Raw genomic sequence first — 22,507 nt, 5'->3', positions numbered from 1 at the left:
GCAAAAAGTAAAACCAAGTGTTCAAAATTAAGAGGGATCTCAGGGGTTTGCTGCCAAAGTGTTTGAATCTAGACATGCTAGAGGCAGGATGAGAACTAAACACAAAAACTTTAATAACCCGGGTAAAGATAAAATGACCTTGTAAAGTGGAAACGATGGGGATATTTGGAAATTTGTACTAGCCTGCAGGAATTTGTACTTGCCCCGGGCTTGCGGGCTAGCGTTTATTTCTAACCCTGTAAGACACCCCGAATCTTCAAATTTAACATTTAAAGCGTTAAAACAAGGACCCATTAACATCAATACTTGATTTCTTACACTGCAAACTGGTGCAATAAGCGTGAAAAATTGGTGCAACTTTGTTCCTTAGTAATGGTCATGTTCTATCCATGTATTCATCCCAGCTGGAAAGGAGGAACGAAGGACGCCAGACATCAGTGGCCATTATGATAGATCATTACCAGTATCTAATGGGAGTTGTGCTCCCACCATGGTAATCAGAGGCCTATCTGTATCACTAACATAGGACGTAGGACTTAACTGGGCCCCTATCTAATCCATTATGTCTGTGTCTTCACATCAATGTGGAACCCACATGTCTGTGAGACTCTAGCATGTATTAGAGCATGATAATATTGGAAGAACAATTTTGGTTATTAATACACTGCAAGGTGATCCCATGTTTGGTCTGGATACACACGCATGTGGAAGCTATTATTGTTTCAGGTCTACAATTGCATCTGCATGATTGCATAACTCCCATACCAATTACTTTATGTATGCTCAGCATTGTTGGTCTAATCACACTTAGTCTAAAAATACCTGTTCAATTTGCTCTTCTGCCATTTCCAGCACGGTTCCCAAGATTCAAATATTTTTTGTATGATGTCACTCTCGTTAATGCCTGATGTCAGAGTCTTCATTGTCTATGCCCAAAAATATCAGTTTTCTCGGGGATAGACAAGGCCACTGCTTGAAATTCCAGAGGGACAAGTTGTTTTTGCCTTTTACTTATTTTACATAAACATGATAAACAACTACCGTATTCGATGTAATAAGCACCCCTCTCTAATAAGCGCCCACGGGGATATTTGCTAATATATTGGCTAGTGAACAATCCCAATTTTTTACCAAAATAATATTCTAATAAGAGACCCCTATTTCTAATTTTGAGAGCGCCCTGGGCGCTTATAATGTCGAATACGGTAATCCAAAAGATGCAAAATGAGATGCGGACTAGTGACTATTTGACCAGAGATGTCTACCTAAGCAGTATTCGGGGATGAGAATGGATATTTGTAACTTCTTTTCAATGGAGCATGGTCCATAATTTGGGGGTGTTTAACAAATTTGTGGTCATTAAAATTTGTGGAAATTCACGAATCCGTAGAAGATTCTCACCCGTGAATATTGAGTATACCCTTACCAAAGAGCTTACACGTAAACATGGTTATTAACTCTGAGGACCATTGTGTAACTGTTGTGCTGTAAACGCACTACTACAAACAATACATGTACGTTTCATTAGTGTTCAAGCTTAAGCATGAAAGTCATGGTCGTCATGGCAATAACCCTAATGTTAAAAGCTGAAAACCTTGATTTATATATAGCAGCAAATCTCAAGGATCTCACCTAATTTCGAAAACTGATGACAGCTCTCAAAATAAACCAGATTAAGGACAACGCTCCGCCTTCCGGCACACATGCAGTTGGTATGGATCAATACTTTGTCCTGATCAACTTTCCTGACTATTGTTGAGAAGACATCCATGTCAGCACTGGGTCACTTGAAACCTTAAAGTGGGTTAACTCAAAATAAAACTCACAAATAGTTTTATGACATTTTGTTACCCAAACACCACCTACGGCACCAAACCTTATTCAGTTTCAGCTCTTTCCAATACGTTCATAGGAGGTCCTGTTTCTCAAATTGCAGTTCTAGTTCCTTTAAGTTCTACCATTGTGCACACAATACAGGGGTGTATCTAGACCTGTCAGGGGCTGATATTCGGACCCAAGTCTGCAGCTATTTTCAAGAAAAATTCAGAATTGGAATTATATATTTTCCAATGCATTTCCCAATAGTAACTGACGTTCATTAGGGGTGTCAACTATTTCACTGATAACACTTTTAACAGGACCAATAAAGAGGCTTTGAGGCATAGTTTAACATTATTGCATTACATGCAATGTCAAAGTACCTCTCAACTTAGGAAAACTTTAAAAGAAATCCCAATTTGGAACACAATAAAGATTTTCCCAATTTGCCAAGGGCACTAAGCTTGGAATCTCTGACAAATCCATGCAGTATATTCAGCGTTTAAAAAACAATAGGGTCCTGTGGTCCTTGTGGTTTGCTCCTTGTGTATTTGAGCCTAAGAAATCATCAATCTCAAATACAAAATATTAGGATTATGACATGAATTTTGAAACCCTGTTACTGATCATGACCGAATTTTCATCACTAGGGGTAAGACATAATTGTTCATATCTAACTTGTCTGCAGCTTATTTCGAACAAGCGGTTTAAGTAAAATAACAAGATCCTTTCAGAAAGCTACTTGTTCCACTTGACATTCACTACTCTCAGACAGACAGACATGTGGCTTTGACTTTCCCTGATCATGATTTGAACGTTCAAAATCCTATTTCTAACTTAAGTCACAATGGAAAACATAAGTCACAATGGAATGTCTTATTGGCTAAATTTTAAAGATTAGTGTGTTAAAGAAAATTAATATATGTATCAAATTAATGAATGGATGAATCATTTGAAATGAACATTAAATATCATGCTGAGAAGACAAATGATAATCATGATAATGGACACCATGAACATTTACAATCAATTATCAGTTACAATCAGCATAGGAATATCATGTTTTTAAATATACATATATACATGGTAAATAGGGGGCGGTCGGGTAGCCTAGTGGTTAAAGCGTTCGCTCGTCACGCCAAAGACCCGGGTTCGATTTCCGACATGGGTACAATGTGTGAAGCCCATCTCTGGTGTCCCACGCCGTGATATTGCTGGAATATTGCTAAAAGCGGCGTAAAACCATACTCACTCACTCACTCACTCATGGTAAATAATCAATAACAGTCACTGATCATAATCAGTTTCTATTTAAGGGGGGTCCTGGGGTCATTGGAAGTTTGATAATGACAAGAACCCCTCGAACTTCAAACACTGATAATCATGATAACCATGCACAGTGTGTTGAAATCGAAAAATGTTCCAGATGCTGAGATGGCCATTTACAGAGTTCTGATTAAAATAATCAAGGTATGCCGTTCTGAAAAATAAACTTATCTTCATCAAAATCCAGCGATAGAAATTGGCACTGGTACTATAATCCTTACCAAACTGCCCTAAAGTTAAGGTATCAGACGAGCTGCAATTTCCCATTTTTAAGAGTTTTTCTACATGTTAGGGCTATGGTAAGGACTATAGTGGACTATAAATGCACCAGTGAATCATCCCACTACTACTGGCAATGTATTTACACATCCTTGATAAGTTTACTGGTTTGATTAATGATAAATATTTCTACTGATGTTTTAATTATACTTTTTCGAACATGACTAGAGACTACAAATAATGAGAATGTACATAATCAAGTTCTATTAAGACTGAGAACCTACATTCACAAACACATCTATAAATGACAAATATTGCGATGTTCGAACTATTAAACAATTTCTACCTTTCAGAAAATAATCAATGTTATCTTTGAAGCTTGTTACTGTAGCCTCAGCAAGTCTAGCCTCAAACTGTATCTCCTGTTGCTGTCAAAACAAGCATTGGCATCTGGACAAATAAAAATCTCAACACAAGAATCAAGACGACTTCGTTTTCCCTTTCAATTTTTTCTAACCTTTAACATTAATCTTGCCTCCTTGTACAACCATCAAGAATGTAAGTGCAACAATCGAAGCCGAATGGTTGATGCCGGTGCTAGCCGAAGTGCAGGCACCCTTTCCGAAACATCAGTGCTCGCCGAGCTCATTAATCTTGTCGTCTCAGTTTATTCGTTGAACGCAACATTTTTCTCCCACACAAACGTTAATCATATAGAAGATAACAAATGCTGCCTTACCTCAGAAAAGGAAAAAAACACCGCGAAACCGCCGAGAGGAGATGTATGCGTGAATAGCTAATGTGACATCAACAACAATCGTCCAGTATCCGCCATGTTACCAAAACATTAGTCACGTGGGATCGGTTCTGATAAGAGTTGCCTCCCTTCTCTATTTCTCTAAAAGGTGATTTACTCCAGATAGATGAAGATGGGAAGAATGTTTAACTTTGGTCTAGAACAATAAGAATACGCCAGTTGAATTTTCTAATGGAGAGAGAACAGTATGGATCTATTCCATGTCCGAACGTCCTTGGTACTCTTGAATTAAAATCACATTTATCTGTAAATGAGATGTATAATAACTTTTGCTTAATTTGTATTTGTTTGTTTGTTTCATGTGAAAAAAATGCATGTGAAAAAAATGCATGTTTGTTAACGCCGCACTCAGCAATATTCCAGCTATATGTAAATAATCGAGTCTGGACCAGACCATCCAGTGATTGACATCATGAGTATCGACCCACGCAATTGGGACCGATAATATGCATCAACCAAGTCAGCGAGCCTCTTACGACAAGCATAGTTTGCCTTTACGGCAAGCATGGCTTGCTGAAGACCTATTTTACCCCGGATCTTCACGGGTCGCTTTCGGGATGCTGTCATACGAATGGTATTTGGTAACTTCTTTCAACTTTCATCTTAAACGATATTCAAACTTGATATCGCACAAGAAATGAAACCAGAAGGTGAGGCAGTAGAATTCAGTTATTATAATCGAATCATTGAGGTAGCAACAAAACCGCATTGGTATTAGATTATGTACACAGCGCGTAACGGATTATTCTGGTGATCATTAGCACTCTTTTATGCATAGTAACTTCATTCACATTTGTCTAAAAGTATGAAATTTGGCAAAGTGTAATTTACAGTGAGTGAGTACGGTTTTACGCCGCTTTTAGCAATATTCCAGCAATATCACGGCGGAGGACACCAGATATGGGCTCCACACATTGAACCCATGAATGAACCCATGAACCCATGAATGAACTGCGCAGTGGACACATAAGAAAATCAGTATAGAGCGTTGTAATGCGATCTTTACTTGTATGGTTCAATTAGCTGCACCAGGGCCCCGTTCCACAAAGCGTTCTTAGCGCTAAGATGATGGTAGCTCCCATGGTTTAACATAGGCTTACGGTAGTCGTAACGCTAAGATCGCTTTGTGGAACGGGCCCCTGCAGTTCTCTAAAAAGACGGTTTCTTCTAATGCTAAAGAAATTCAAGGGTACTTTTGATCCACAAATTAACACACTTTCCAATTCCACTGATAGAGTTCAAATTTGAGAAACATGCATGTGCAATAACTGTATTCAGAGACCATATACCGATATATGGTCTCTGCTGTATTCGAATCATAATATGACACAGGGCGGATGTATGGCAAGCCGTTTTCACATTTATTACGGAATTACAGCTATCTTCAATTCTTTTTAAGATATCCTGAATTGAATTGAAGATATCGTGAATGGAATTGAAGATATCTTAAATACAGATAATTGTAGATATCTGCACTAAAATTTAAGACATCACGAAATGAATTAAGGATATGGTGTAATGTATTACTGATATCTTGAAAAAAGTTATTAATGATATCTTTTAATTGGATTTTTGCTATCAGTAACGGTCAGAATTAATGATATCTTGGAATGAATTAAAGATATATAAAACGAATTAATGATATCTGTAATGCATTTGTAGATATGCATAACTTATTTCAAGATATCTTGAATTGAATTTAAGATATCTTGAATATATTTCTAATATATTTATGTACAGTAGGATGGTAAATGTTTAATATCTTAAATACATTTTGAGATATCACAAACTAATTTGTTGATATCACCGTAACATTTTAAGATATCAGTAATTGTATTATGGATATCAGAAATGAACTTAAGATATCTTTAATTATATTTTGATATCTTAAAAACATTATTGATATCTTTAAATAAAATACCGATATCTTTAAAACAATTGAAGATATCTGTAATTCCGTAATAAATGTGAAAACGGCTTGCCATACGGATGACTTACATAGTGATGCTTTTTTGTCTGCACGGTCTGTCTGACTATATATGTTCTATACACACAAACATTTCGCATAGTGAGATAAGGATTTCATGAGTTTCAGAATCGCATGTTCCTACAGTTGAGGATTTTACACAGCTTCGATCTTTTGTTGACCTCGCACTTACAACACGTGCTTATTGTGTGCAGGAGTGTAAACAAACCTGTTCCATTGTTACAGTCAGAGCTGTTCTGTTGTCTTTATTTCCACGATGTGTTCATGATTACAGAGAGGCTTATCCTACAGTCTGGGGTCTATTTCCAGCAAACGTCTAGACACGGCAATACGTGCCTTGTGCGAAACGGAGACGTTGTAATTAAGCCAACCTGTTATTGTTATATTGAACGGTATCCTCTCTCATTGGTTCCAGTGTACTCTGTCTACAATGCCACGAATCATTGACATTCGTGAAGTGACAGTAATGATCATGTTTATTCACACTTCTTCCATCTTCCCGAGGCAAGGGAGTTATCTGACTATAAAAGTCCTGTTCTACTAGTTAACTCCCTCGCCTCGGGAAGATGCTCTTCTTCCAGACAGTTGTTATGTGAAATCGCACATTTTACCCCTGGTGCTGTTTGTAAACTGTCATGTTGACATTGATGGTAATTATTATGTATATATCACTGTTTTGTCAAATGATTATTTTGTCGAATTACGTTTTTTTGTGTGTCGATATTGACGGTGATACGACTACACTCGTACACTCGTTAATCCCACCCCTCACTTGATAATGGACAGGTTCAAGCACCATAATACCTTAATACAATTAAAACTTAAAATAACTCCGAATAATTTCAAATATCCTGCTTAGTAGTAAATAAAGTTCGCCAAATGTCTGGTTAGTTTCTAGCGCAATACTACAGGGTAACTTGCTCTTAGTGCAGTTCGTCAACTGTCTAGCTAGATTCTAATGCAGTTTACCAACGTTGTAACTAGTTTTTAGTGCGGTTAACCAACTATCTACCTCGTTTCTAGTGCAGTTAAACTATAGTGTAACGATGGTTTCTTGTGCGGTTCGCAAACTATCTAGCTAGCTTCTAGTGCAGTTTTATTTTGTTTTGAGATCAGATCATTACAATACTATAATGGTATCAAATGCGTATTTACATGTAGGCATATTTGGCGTACCTTTGATCTATACGAAGGTCTATATGGTATATTAACATTAGTATTCATCAACTTCCCTATAAAATACTTTAAGAAGCTAAAATAACCCCGAGAAATCGAGTTGTTTGATAGGCACTTCTCAGAAGTTGACGGATGAGTGAGTAAGTGAGTGAGTTGGGTTTAACGCCGCTTTTAACATTATTCCAGTTATATCGCGGCGTGTCAGCTTAATGTGGGAGGAAAGCCCGAAGTGATGCAGGTCTCAGACGTTTACCACTTCGGTGAAAGCCACGTGCACGGGTATGGTGTTGACAAACCTAGAAACATAATCAGGGCGAACCGGGATTCGAACCCACAATCATAGGTTTCTGGCGTGCCCAAGGGACGCAACTCTGCACAGCGAATTGCGGGGCCTTAGACGACTGGGCCACCCGTGCCCCATTGACGGATGACAAAGAACACACAAAAAATGGATAACAACTTCTATATTTTAATATACTGTGGTAGCGACGTTTCGGTATACGTCCTTATACCGGTGTCAAGCAAGAGTGAGAAATAGAAATATTAATAGTATTATCATAGTTCCAAAATACGCCATGTTTGATATTTTATAATAATTTTGATTTTATAAAATATGACTAAACAACATATTTTGTGGATATAACCTGGCCTTCATTCCGAAGTTTTAGTTGACAAGCGTCATGTGTTAAGCATTAGCTACATGCATGTTCCATCCCAAGTCCGTGATCAGCCGGTGTTGATCTGCACCTGCTTTCATTCCCATGTTTTACCTGATAAGCGTAATATACTTCCCGTTACATGTCCCGAGAGAGGAGTAAACATAACTCAATGACAACACGCTCTTCAAGAAAACTGTTATGTAATTTTAGTCATTTCTGCATACTCATATCTTCAAAAACTGCGGAGTAATCTCTAAATTCAGATAGTCATGACGGTAGATTAGCAACAGTGTGTAGGTATTGTTTAAATAAGTGATGACTGAACATACGACCTCTAAGAGCGTCGTGGCATAAATAGCGGCCTTTATTCGGGGTACCTCACTTATGAGTTACACCGAATAAAGACTGGCCACTAATAGATGCTTCTCTTGGTTAAGGTGAGACATATTCACTTGACATATTGTGTGTTCTTATATTATATTCCTATTTTCCGGTTTTCTATTGCATTTTATGTTGTCAGTTGCTTTGAATATAATCAACATTTTGAATTAGGCATTATATATTGATTAAGTACACCAGTGAATTAATTATTATAGTTAGGTTAGACCATGTAGCACTAGAAATAATCTAACAATATAGTGTATATTAAAACTGTATTAAATATAATATAATAACGTTTAGACACGTTAAAGTTACACATAATCGGGCTTTTGGTAGCAATGTAATACTTGTGCACCTGTTGTCAATTGTATGTTATATTGCATGTTTGAAATCAAGGTGTATGTAAATGAATGTATCTTCAAAACATTACTCTGTGTGTGTTCAATTCAAATGATTCAAACTACCCTTGATGTAATTAATGTTTAAATAATGTACTTATTAAGCGAGGTAACTATACTGTACACGCAAATACGTTAATACGTGAGCGCACATAACACTTGTTGTTATATTCATTAGCTCATTTATTGGTATATTTTCAGTGTTATTAAGCTCTATTTATCCATACATTATACCCATTTAATGACATGCCGTTCGGCATATGTTTTTGGGTAATAACGGTACTTTAGATATAAAAAATGTGGTCATATTATTCAACCGACTGGTTGAAATTATATATTAATATTTGTGTATTCTTATTATTCCGTTTAAGTTGTCTTCTTCTAAGTTGTATTAAAGTAAAGCCTATCATTACGTTCTTCATAAATATCAAAGATCATGTAAGATCATTTTAGTAATTGGTAGCACACGTAGTACGTGTCTCACTGAAGAATTATCTTATTTGTTTACAATACATTGTCCTCAACTGCGCTATATCACTTGTATTTTCAACCAAGCGTCTTCGCTTCATTGTTTAAAAATGAAATTATGTCTGGTATGATACATTCTCAGTAAGATTTATGCTGTAACTGTTAATTCATAATTCTCGGAATATTTGAGTTGTTATAGATTGTAATTTTGCTTATTTTTTATTATGATATGTAAAGGGCTGATGAGATACACTGAATAAAGACTGGCCACTAATAGAGGCTTCTCGTGGTTGTTTTTAGGTGTAGGGTCCCAAGCTAATTCCCCGAAAACAAATTCTAGTTATTTTAACCAGCCTTGACCAAACATAAACCTTAAACGTTATTATACAGGTCAAAGGTATGGTATAGTTATGCAACTATACTCTGTATATATGTAGATGTTAGCCAGCATTTGGTGGGGCTTGGATCCCCTGCTCCTACGACCTTGATTCTATCCATGCAAATACGTTGAGTAAAATACCAACAAGACAAGACAAGACTAAATTAGGCCTGACGCACGATCCCTTTAATTTTGACGAAATATCGATGTGTCCATAAAATATTGTCCGCTTTTTAAACTATGATCAGAGGGTGAATACAGTATCACGTGTGCCTTTATTTTATTCCAACGTTTAACGATTTGCAAAGTAATTTAAATGAAACAAAGATTTTACTGAAGCTTAGATTACAGTACGGATATCTCATTCCATTAAAATAAGTCCTTCTTATTACTGTTGAAAATGTTTCATATATTAGTTTAAAAAGGCTTATAAATGGAGAAAGGTTTGATATATTGCATATGACTATTTTACTTTTCAACAGTAGTCATCAGCTGATGCCCTGCTTAGTACATACTGAAATATGTAACCTATAATCAACTATTTCAGGTAGGCAGTGACGTGGTAGCTGGGATATTGTTGAACGCGACGTGGAACTTTACCGTCTCTGTCGTGTCTGAGGGTTCTCTCATTCGATTCGAACTGTTCGTGTCATCTTGAGAAGGATGTTGTAGGATAGTCATATGTGTTGGTCACTGCAATTTTTGATATAACCCCAAAAGAGCCTCTTTCACTTTACAGGGGCAGATAACTCCAAATATCAATGATGGCGGCCTGGTACGAGCAGACGGTTGACGGTGTGCTGTTGGATATTACGGGTGTCCTGTATAACAGCGGGCACGATGGGGGTCATGCAATTCCGGGATCCGTAGACGCCGTCAATAGGTAAGGTTAGGCATGTCACCTGTATTTTCTATGCACGGGAAAGTTCAGTGCAATGGTATGGGTTTTAGTGGGGAAGATAAATTGCAAAATAAAGATCAAGGTGAATTGTTCAAATGATTATATAAGCATGAAACTTTAGATCAATATTCCTTTTGGTAAATATTTTGAGAAAAATGTTAGCCACTTGAAAATCCAAGATGACTGCCACATTCAAAGATGGCCACCGTTTGCACCAAGTGCATCTCTTACTGCAAGAAACTCACCATAAATCCAGGTCCACTCTTGAAAATGTCTCACAAGCTCAGCTAATAAAAGTCGCAAACTAACATCTACCACCAGACACTAAAACCTTTGTCAAGTAGATTCAAAGATTTTGGCACAGACTGGTATGTGGTACCTATCCCGAACCTACTGCTTAGATTTTAATCGAAAAGGTGAAAATAATCCCCATCTTCCCAGAACAAGGGCGTTTACTGTCTATAAAAGTCCAGTTTCCATTATCCATATTCATCTGCATGCTATTTAGTGACTGACATTTTGAAATTGACTCAAAATAGTAGTTCAAAGAACATTAAAAAGTAAAAATACATAAAACTTAAATCTGTATTGTCCATGAAGAAGACTGGGCATAATTGTTGAAAATGAAGGTCTTGCAACATATCTGTTTTAAATAAGTAATATTGCACCATGTCCATGTGCAATTATACACACACTGTTGTCTCATTTTGAAAATGCAACATTGTCATTCTGTAGGTTTTATTCATGGGAAATATGTTGATCAAATACGTAAAAAGTAGTTTTTTAGAATCGCAATTTAGAGATGTTGCATGGACATGACATATCATGTCCATTACTGCAATGCATCGTGTCTGCTACTATTTCTTTTAAAAATTCATTTTATGTCACAATAAATTTAGCATTTTTGTTATTTTTGGAAAAAACAAAATTTGTTAATGTAAGCATATAGATCTGCAATTGAATAAAGTTCATTGATGAAGTATTGCACTGCGAAAAAGTAAATCCATAATGTTGTTGATAGGCCAGTGACGGTAATACGCAGTTTTCACGTTGAAACCTCTACTAATTTCAACTTCTGATGGGTAAGAATATGAAATGGGATATTTATTGTAGAAAGTTGTGTTTCTGTCAGAAATAATTACTTACTTGTTATTTGTAGGAATTGACGAGCAATTGTGTTGACCTTTCATCATGACCGTTATTACACGACATGGACAGAAATAATGCTCACAAAAGCCTTCTATTTGGGTGAACAGTCTCTTTATTACAAAACTGACAATATTGGATGGTAATATTTTCCAAATATTTAAAAATTTAATATGATATTTTTTGAAAAATGTCCACCGTTGTCATGATTTGTGTCGCCTTAGCATATAATAACCCATATAATCAATCATCATTTAGGTCCATGGCTTACTCTATACCAGGGTTGTGCGACGAGGGGATCTCACTGGATTTAATTTAATGCTGCTTATCATGTTTATTATTTACTCTGATTGGGTTGTGGATATAAACTCAAATATTGAGCAGTTGTGGTCTCATGTTTCAAGTATTTAATCTCTCAAGAGCCACATCATCTCTTGACCTAGGCCATGTTTGATTATGCTAGATCATGTTTCCATTATGTTAATATGGGTTGTTCATTCAGGGATTTATCAAGAACCGCTCAGAGGCTGCTATTTGGCCCCAAGTTGGAAGCAATTTTCAGTAATATTGGAATTAAAAAATTGCGCAGTTATGTTATTATGGCAATAACTAATGTAATGGCTCTGCAGAGGTGACTTGCATTTCACCGACAACAGGTAACAGGACAACAAACAAGAAGAGACTAATGTTCAGTTTTCCATTTTTGCATTGAATCAAATATTAAAACACGCCTGAATCTGAATAAAAAGGACTTTTAAGAAATTCCCAATTTTGAACAAAATAATGTTTTTCTTCCCAAGCAGTTTGGAAATATGGAATCCAAGATAAATCTCTGACATTTTTCAACATCATTGATAGTACTGTTAGTGTCAGGAAACAATATTGTTTCAGAGCTCCAGATAAGTTTTTGAGCAGTTGGGTTTTTACTCTAGGGTTTCTATTCTAATTGGGTTATTACATTTTTCATTGAGTAACCCAATATTTTTTCACTCATCTATTCATCACTCTATTGGGTTTTTCCCAAAATTAGTGAACTTTTTAAGATTAAAAAAACAACCTGAAATAATGTTTTAGATGTATATAACTGTTCTAAATATGTCAGATATATAGGCTTGACTCGGAAAGTAAATTAGCGCGTAATTGGGTTTCGGAAATTAGCTCCTTTGTACGCATGCTGGAAAAGCTTCATCATGTTCATTGGGTATTTACACGTCCTGTTTTTACACATTTGATTTTTTCACTTAATGCATGCATTTCTGTACGCAAATAAATTGAAAATAATTGGGTTTTGAATATTTTTGTGGAGTATTTTACGCAAATATGCTGCTTATCTGTAGCTCTGTTGTTTTGAGTTGTGGTCTGAGAAATCCAAACGTAATACAAATTTTAACCAAGTATAGATTAGACAATGCTCTCATCATCAGATACTCTGTGCACAAACTTCTCTGTTTGATAATCAGCGATTATCATAAAAAGGGTCACAAATTTAAATAAAAAAATATTTTTCCCCCCAAATTGCTTGTAATAGGGGCACTTAGTTTTGAATCCTAGATACATCCTTGACCGTTTCAGTGTTCTATGTTGTACTCTGCAGGCTGCGTGGGGCAGGACTACCTGTCAGGTTCTGTACTAATGAAACCACCAGCACAAAGGCAGCTCTTGTGAAGAAGCTCCAGGGTCATGGGTTCACCATGACTGAGACTGACGTGTTTCCTCCAGCTCCAGCTGTCTGCAGCCTGTTGAAACAGCGCCACCTACGTCCTTATCTCCTCGTTCATCCAAGTGAGTCTTCATGCATTAGTCACCAATAGATTGTTTAGTTGTTTGTTACTAAATGTGCACTAATAGGCCAGCTATCTGACAGCGGTCTGTAAATAATCCAGGGGCGGTCGGGTAGCCTAGTGGTTAAAGCGTTTGCTCGTCACGCCGAAGACCCGGGTTCGATTCCCAACAGTGGTACAATGTGTGAAGCCCATTTCTGGTGTTCCCCGCCGTGATATTGCTGGAATATTGCTAAAAGCGGCATAAAACCATACTCACTCACTCACTCACTAAATAATCCAGTCTGAACAAGAAAAGTCTGTGATTGATGTTTTGAGCATTGATCCACACAATTGGGATACGATGACATACATCAGCCAAGTCAGCCCCCCGATTCCTTATTCGCATGTTAAAACAAGCATGGGCTGCTGATCACCAATTCTAACCTTGATCTTCACGGGGAATAATTTTGTTCCGTTTTGAGATGTATTTCTGTGGAATATACCATAGGGAAGCTGAGATAATTGTATGTCACTATGCCCTGACTGTAAACCCTTCCCACTATCACCCAGTGGTTTGTGTAGTCCAGCCTTGATCATGTTGATCATTTTCAAAGTTACTGTGACATATCAGTTATGGTGTACCATATTGACCATGATAGGTGCATCCTTGACAAAAACAGGTGTATATTAAAACCGTATTACAGGATCTTCATGTGGTATGGATAGGTTGACAATATCTGCAAAGAAGATCTATGAATGGTTATTTCGAAAGAACATGTAGCAAGGCATTAATATCCATGAGTACAGAGCCTTTAAAAATTTCTGGCTGATAGCAACATCTTTATCACAAATATCTGGCAGGACCTTGATATTACTGGAATTTTGCTAAAAGCGGCATAAAACCAAATCTCACTCACTATAAACATAGTAGTACCATTGTCACTTACTATTACCTGTTGCCCTTGTTTGTTGACTGCCGTGATATTGCTAGAATTTTTCTAAAAGTTGCCTAAAACCAAAACTCACCCACTCACCTTGTTTGTTGTCAATCTAGCTACCAGTGTCGAGTATTTTCACAGATGCAAGACCCAACTTTGCGGACATCGACACAAGTAACCCCAACTGTGTTGTCATGGGAGATGCAGCAGACCACTTCACCTATGAGAACATGAATAAAGCTTTCAAGCTGCTGATGTCCCTGGAGGAACCTGTCCTCATCTCCATGGGTAGGGGGTAGGTAACATGCTCGAACTAGATTATGGGTAGGGGTAGGTTAAGATTCTTATGCTTGAGCGTGTGAACGTGGTAGCCTGGTAGGTTAAGCAATGGTTGTTGTATTCATGCTTGAGCATGTGTAGGTGGTAGGTTAAGCAATGGTTGTCATATTCATACTTGACTGTGGGGTAGGGGGTAGGTTAAGAATAATAAATGCTACCACTATATCATAGGAAGGGGCTAGGTGAATCAGCTCACACCATATGATTTAGCTTGTTGACAAAACAAACTCTTGAAGAATTCTTAAGGTGTTTGAATATATTGTAGGCTTGTATGATCTCTGTTTATAGAAGTGTCTTTGAGGGTGGTAGCTCTGTCTTCATTCTCATTGTGGGGATTCTGTGGGAGGATAGATAACATTAGCCCATGCTTGTCCATGTGTGTCAGTGTGTGGAATCTTGGTCCTTCCCAAGCTTGTTTCCATTTGTGGATTCGGGGGCAGGATAGGTTCCCGAGAGCTTGTCTCCCTTTGTGTATTCTGCGTCAGAATAGGTCTCCCTAGGTGTTTCTGTGGAAGGATAGATAACATTAGCCCATGTGTGTCAGTGTGTGGAATCTCGGTCCTTCCCAAGCTTGTCTCCCTTTGTGGATTCTGGGGCAGGATAGGTTCCCGAGAGCTTGTCTCCCTTTGTGTATTCTGCGTCAGAATAGGTCTCCCTAGGTGTTTCTGTGGAAGGATAGATAACATTAGCCCATGTGTGTCAGTGTGTGTAATCTGTCCTTCCCAAGCTTGTCTCCCTTTGTGGATCCTGGGGCAGGATAGGTTCCCGAGAGCTTGTCTCCCTTTGTGGATTCTGCGTCAGAATAGGTCTCCCTAGGTGTTTCTGTGGAAGGATAGATAACATTAGCCCATGTGTGTCAGTGTGTGTAATCTGTCCTTCCCAAGCTTGTCTCCCTTTGTGGATCCTGGGGCAGGATAGGTTCCCGAGAGCTTGTCTCCCTTTGTGGATTCTGCGTCAGAATAGGTCTCCCTAGGTGTTCTACCTGTGTTGTTCTTGGGCAGAATTTGTCCTCTGCAAGTGTGTCTCAGTTACTTGTTGCCCTGATATAAAAATGGCTGGATATATATGACAATGAACTTGTGTTCTATTCTGTATCTTTCAACAAGGGTTATTAATGGAAATATATCTTGACTAAACAGTGTTGTGCATTGTACCAATTTTACTTTCAGGAAGTACTATAGGGAGGAGGATGAGAATGTCCTGGATGTTGGGGCCTACATGAAGGCATTAGAGGTATATATTTCACCAGTTCTCATAAATGATCTGCTTGTAGAGTTACTATCTAGCTGATGTAAAAGTGTTGGTCCACAAGTTAATGTCACTAGCCCATCCTTCATTTTACAAGTCTCAGACAGGGGATTTATGTTAATTTTTAACTCTGCCTGTATCGGTACAATGTGCGAAGCCCACTTTTTGGTGACCCCTACTGTAAGAATGGGGAAATATTGCTAAATGTCATGTGACACAGTGCACATGTGACAGTACTTAGGCCTACACTGAAAGCAGGAGCATGGCCACAAGTAACCCTAACAATAGCTGCAGTAACCATACCTCTGTGCCCCCCCCCCCCCCCTCCCTTATTTACGATTTTGATTTTGACTTGTCGCAACACAACTGTGAGTGAGTGAGTGAATGAGTTTGGTTTAATGTCATTTTGAACATTATTCTAGTTATATCACGACATGTCAATTAAATGTTGGGGCAAAACCCGAAGTGCTGCAGGTCTTAGACATTTACCACTTTGGTGAAACCCACGAGCACGTGTGGTGTTGGCAAACCGATAAGCATAATTGGAGCGATCCAGGATTCGAACCCACAATCATAGCTTTCTGTCGTACCCAAGGGACGCAACTGTGCACAGCCTCAGACGACTATGGGACCGCCTCCGTGGTCTAGTGGTAGAGCGTCCGCCCGGAGAGCGGAATTTTTAATTTCGATCCCCGGCCGCGTCATACCAGAAGACGTTAAAAGATGGTACTTGTTGTTACCCTGTCTGGCGCTCGGCATTAAAGGGCTAAAACAAGGACTGGTCGGCTCGGAGTCAGTATACTGTGTCTGAGTGGGGTATTCATGTTAAACTGCGGCATGGTATGTCAGTGAGCTAGCACTATAAATCGGCATCAGTCCGGACTAGTACAAGCAGCCACACACACACATACACGTGCATGCACGTCGCTATATAAGTGCAATAATCTTGGACGCGACGTTAAACCCAATTTCACCTCACCTCAGACGACTATGCCACCCCCCTGCTGTCCCGTAGTCAATTCCTAATAGATACTTTATTCGGAACACACCACACCAACTCTGCCATCGTGTACATGTATCGCAATCTCATATCGAAAATTACTAATATTGTTTGTTTGGCAATGAGAAATGATGTAAATGGGTCTCACATTGCTGCATACCAGTTGTGGAGGTTGGAGAAGTTTAATTCCTGGTTTGAGGGGGAGTCTGGTAGCCTAGTGGTTAAGCGTTGGCTCGTCACACAGAAAACTCGGGTTCGATTCCCGACATGGGTACAATGTGTGAAGCCCATTTCTGGTGTCCCCTGTCATGATATTGCTGGAATATTGCTAAAAGTGGCGTAAAATCAAACTCACTCACTCACTCACTCACTAATTCCTAGTTTGACAAGTGGCTATTTTACACTCTGTTTTCAGTATGCATGTGATATTGAGGCAGAAATTGTAGGCAAACCATCACCATCTTTCTTCAATGCAGCTTTGGAGGACATGGGCGTGACGTCTGACAAGGTGGGTGTGTCATTGCCATACATTGGCATGATTAGGAGATGTGACTGTGATTAGAATTACTAATATACTTCTTAAAGCAATACTTATTGCTTCTTTTAGTACGCCAATGTTGCAATATTAAGTTTCTTGTCATTTCAATCTCAATAAAATGAGATCTTAGCTCTCGCTACCGCTAAACAAAGATCTGAGGACATCCCATTATAGGTCACATCAGAACGACCTTTCACAAATTTGACCGACCCTATGAAATGACTGACAAGAAATCGACATTAGCCAATCAGAAGGCAGCTTTCTAGAGCTTTATGACACTAGTTTCAAACTGGCGACTACGCTTCGAAACATATTTTGACGTATTCTCGATTAAAAAAATTAAAACTGATAAGAAGAACATTCTGTCGTTCGGAATACCCCGTGTTAAATATTTCGTGGTTGCATGATTAGAAAACACATTCCGACTGTCACTTTCATGATCTGGTAAGCGACGCTCTGATTGTCTGGATGAAAGGTCATTCTGACTTGACCCTTAATGGGATGTCCTCAGATCTTTGTTTAGCAATAGCGAGAACAAAGATCTGATTTTAATGAGATTGCTTCTCATTTATGATACTGTATACAATCTAGCAAGCTAGTTAGTGTGGCCACAGATGGGTTTGTCTTGAATCGTGTCATGTCGGATTCACCCTGAAAAAGTTGTTTCTAAACAGATATATGAAAAACATTTTATAACTTTTGAAGATTCAATTTTATCTTCACTCACACTGAAAATATAGCGTGTCATGATATGTTTATTTACAGGTGGTAATGGTTGGTGATGATGTTGTCAATGATGTTGGGGGGTCACAGGCATGTGGGATGCGAGGGGTACTGGTCCGCACAGGTAAATACAGGTAGGTACCACCTATTGCTTCCCTGACTCTCTCATTGTTTCATGCTTCTGTTTTCAGTACTAAGCAAGGCATATTCACTTCTCAAATGCCAACTTGTGTTCTTTTGACTATTGTCTCCCATCCTGTAAGAATCTTCTCGATACAATGTTGTAACCCTGACAGTATAATGTGAGACGAAATCAAACATATTGTGAGAAGCCTGATGGTATAAATTAATGTGAGAACCATGTCAGTGTAATGTGGTAACCTTGACAGTATAATGTGAGAACCCAAACAGTGTATTGTGAGAACCAAATCAAATACAATGAGAGAATCATGTCATTATTATTAGAACCCTATCAGTAAAATGTGAGAATCCTGACAGTACAATGTGAGAACCATCAGTACAATGTGAGAATAATATCAATACAATGTGAGAATCATGTCATTATTATTAGAACCCTATCAGTTAAATGTGAGAATTCTGACAGTACAATGTGAGAACCCTGACAGTACAATGTGAGAACCCTGACAATACAATGTGAGAATCCCGACAGTACAATGTGAGAACCCTGACAGTACAATGTGAGAATCCTGACAGCTAGTACAATGTGAGAACCCTTTCACTATAATTGAAAACCCTGACAGTATGATGTGAGAACCAAATCAAATACAATGTGAAGACACTGTCTGTACAAAGTGAGAACCTTGTCAATACAATGTGAGAATCATGTCATTATTATTAGAACCCTATCAGTTAAATGTGAGAATCCTGACAGTACAATGTGAGAACCCTGACAATACAATGTGAGAATCCCGACAGTACAATGTGAGAACCCTGACAGTATAATGTGAGAATCCTGACAGCTAGTACAATGTGAGAACCCTTTCACTATAATTGAAAACCCTGACAGTATGATGTGAGAACCAAATCAAATACAATGTGAAGACACTGTCTGTACAAAGTGAGAACCTTGTCAATACAATGTGAGAACCTTTTCAGTATAATTGAGAACCCTGACAGTATAATGTAAGAACCAAATCAAATACAATGTGAAGACACTGTCTGTACAATGTGAAAACTTTGTTAGTACAATGTGAGAATGCTGTCAGTACAATGTGAGAACACTTTGTTAGTACAATGTGAGAATGATGTCAGTACAATGTTAGAACACTTTCAGGATGTGAGAACATGTTCAGTATAATGTGAGAGCACTTTCAGTATGTGAGAACACTTTCAGTATAATGTCAGAACCTTGTCACTACAATGTGGAAATACTGACAGTATAATGTTAGAACCTTGTGAGAACCTTGTCAGTATAACATGAAGACCCTGACATTATAATGTTAGAACCCTGTGAGAACCTTGTCAGTATAACAGGAAGACCCTGACATTATAATGTTAGAGCCCTGTGAGAACCTTGTCAGTATAACAGGAAGACCCTGACATTATAATGTTAGAACCCTGTGAGAACCTTGTCAGTATAACATGAAGACCCTGACATTATAATCTGAGAACCCTGTGAAAACCTTGTCAGTATAACATGAAGACCCTGACATTATAATGTGAGAACCCTGTGAGAACCTTGTCAGTATAACATGAAGACCCTGACATTATAATGTTAGAACCCTGTGAGAACCTTGTCAGTATAACATGAAGACCCTGACATTATAATGTTAGAACCCTGTGAGAACCTTGTCAGTATAACATGAAGACCCTATATTATATAGACATTATAAGACATGTCATGTCATGTTTCCTCTTTGTCTACAGTCAGTATGCTGTACTTGTCAGCTGATAATTCATGTCTTCACCTCTAACCTGCTTGGGGGGCACGGGTGGCCCAGTCGTCTCAGGCGCCGCGATTCGCTGTGCAGAGTTGAGTCCCTTGGGCACGCCAGAAACCTATGATTGTGGGTTCGAATCCCGGTTCGCCCTGATTATGTTTCTAGGTTTGTCAGCACCATACCCGTGCTCATGGGTTTCACCGAAGTGGTAAACGTCTGAGACCTGCATCACTTTGGGCTTCCCTCCCACATTGAGCTAACACGCCGCGATATAACTGGAATACTGTTAAAAGCGGCGTTAAACCCAACTCACTCACTCACTCACTCTTACCTACTTGTTTCAGACCGTCAGATGAGCATCACCCGACAGTGACACCCTCAGGTGTCGTGGACAACCTAGCTGAGGCAGTTGATTTAATACTTAACCACAGATAGTATATTTCTAGTCAGTACTTGTGGCAGCTGCTACAGAGTTGTGTCCCTTAGCTGTCCAAGAATTCAGTGATTGTGGGTTCAAACCCTAGACATGGCATGATTATTATTTTGGTTTATCAGCACAAGTTTGTTGGTTTCACCAAAGTGGTAAACGTCCAAGACCTGCATCACTTTGTGCTTCCTACCACATCAAGCTGACACACCATGATGTGACTGAAATACTGCTCAAAGTGGTGTGAACCCCATCTTCCCGTGGCAAGGGAGTTAACTGACTATGAAAGTCTAGTTTCCACCCTTGCCGAACAAGGCTTGAATTTCTAGGATCAATTGTAGCGCCACAAGTGGCAATTACAAGTTATGTCCCTTCCATGTCCCTCCCATTGACCATTCAGATTCAACCTCTCATATCACTTGCATTTGGTTCAAAGAAAATGGCGGCACCCAGTCAAGACGATCTGATTGTTCGTGTTACTTCGCGAAGTGCATCAAATCAAGTACGCACCTTCATTAGAAACATGAAAAGATTTGGGAAATATCTGTTGATGCCGAGTTGGCAACACATGTTTTGTACATCCTGCAGTTTAGTAACAGGGTGTCGATTTCGTTAAGCGATTTTGATTGGACTATGCATAGACATGTTAGATAGCCAAAACTAGTGATGGGTACCACGAAAAATACAGTACCATGGTATACCGCGGCATCTGCTCAAATACCACGGTACATACCATGGTATTTGAACACACAGAGAAAAGCCTTCATTTACGCCATTAACTGTCTATTTTGCGTTTTTTCAGGCCAAAATACTTCCATACCTAAGCTTTGGCCCTCGCGTTTTTCACGGCCATGAAGTCCGCCATTTTGTAACCAAGAAGAAATGCAGTTCACTCTCAAGACGGGATTTGCACGGGAAATTCAAATAAAACATAACTTTCTATGGAAATTTATTAAATCTGACGTCCTTTACTATATATTAGTTGTTTGTACCACACGTAAATAAAAAATATTACTTAAACTATGAAGAAACGTAATATTCATCATCGGAAATTTCCGTAGCTACACAGACTCCGGAATTTGCCGAAGTACCGGTATAGTGAGGAAGTTTACCGGTTCGTACCACAGCTAACAAAAACCATGGTATACCGGTATACCGGTAATACTGCGCACCTCTAGCCAAAACATGATTCCATAATTCCAACCGAGTTCGCAAGGGCGGAAACAGGACTTTTATAGTCAGTTACCTCCCTTGTCTCCGGGAGATGTGTTAAACCCAGTTCACTCACTTACTCTGTGAGCTGCTACAGCAGGGAACAAACACGGTGATCTTAGCGCTGAGATTGTTGTAAGCCCATGTTAAAGTTTGAGAGTTGTGTCTTAACGCTAAGATCACTTTGTGGAACGGGAACCTGGTGCCACCAAATGGTGGCGTTGGTTGCCCACTGCTGACACTGTGTACATTGTCCTAGTCCCATAACCAAAGAATGCAACTGTATATTTCAGATATGTGTATCAACTACTTCTATGTATAACCAGAGAGGGCACAGGTAGCCCAGTCATCTTTGGTGTTGCGGTTCGCTGTGCAGAATTGCATCCCTTTGGCACGCCAGAAAGCCTTTTATAGTGGGTTTGAATCCTGGTGTGCCCCAATTATGTTTCTAGGTTTGTCAGCACCATACCCCTGCTCGTGGGTTTCACCGAAGTGGTAAACGTCTGAGACCTGTGTCACTTCGGGCTTTCCTCCCACGTTAAGCTGACACCCACCCACCCACCCACCCACCCACTCACGCACTCACTCACTCACTCACTCACTCACGCACTCACTCACTATTACCAAGCATAGTCAAATGCATGAATGCTTGACGAATGCTCGTGTATAATAATCCGGATCAGACATTGTTTTACTATCAGATGTGAAATGCGAGCTAGTCTTCTTATTTTGTTTTCCATGAA

At 38.8% G+C, this 22,507-nt stretch overlaps 2 protein-coding genes across 3 annotated transcripts in view; one reads left to right on the top strand and one right to left on the bottom strand.

The window, feature by feature from the left end:
• LOC124146089 overlaps positions 1-4,219 on the bottom strand; it is an 86,112-nt gene extending 81,893 nt beyond the window's left edge. For both annotated transcript variants that reach the window (XM_046516165.2, XM_046516166.2), the window contains exon 1: positions 4,103-4,219. The gene's annotated coding sequence lies outside the window, so the exon portion shown is untranslated. The remainder of the gene's footprint in view (positions 1-4,102) is intronic.
• Positions 4,220-10,374: 6,155 nt separating this feature from the next.
• Positions 10,375-22,251, top strand: LOC124146090 (phospholysine phosphohistidine inorganic pyrophosphate phosphatase-like). Its single transcript, XM_046516168.2, has 7 exons — positions 10,375-10,511; positions 13,270-13,457; positions 14,518-14,671; positions 15,885-15,948; positions 17,379-17,471; positions 18,267-18,358; positions 20,470-22,251. The coding sequence occupies exons 1-7, from the start codon at positions 10,390-10,392 to the stop codon at positions 20,558-20,560; spliced, it is 804 nt and encodes a 267-aa protein (XP_046372124.1). The 5' UTR covers positions 10,375-10,389; the 3' UTR covers positions 20,561-22,251.
• The last annotated feature ends 256 nt before the right edge of the window (positions 22,252-22,507 follow it).

The sequence above is a fragment of the Haliotis rufescens genome, unplaced genomic scaffold (assembly GCF_023055435.1).
Source record: "Haliotis rufescens isolate VD_foot unplaced genomic scaffold, xgHalRufe1.0.p SCAF_12, whole genome shotgun sequence".
Taxonomy (NCBI): Eukaryota; Metazoa; Mollusca; class Gastropoda; order Lepetellida; family Haliotidae; genus Haliotis; species Haliotis rufescens.
The sequence above is the reverse complement of the archived record's forward strand: the minus strand, read 5'-3'. Positions and strand labels throughout refer to the sequence as shown.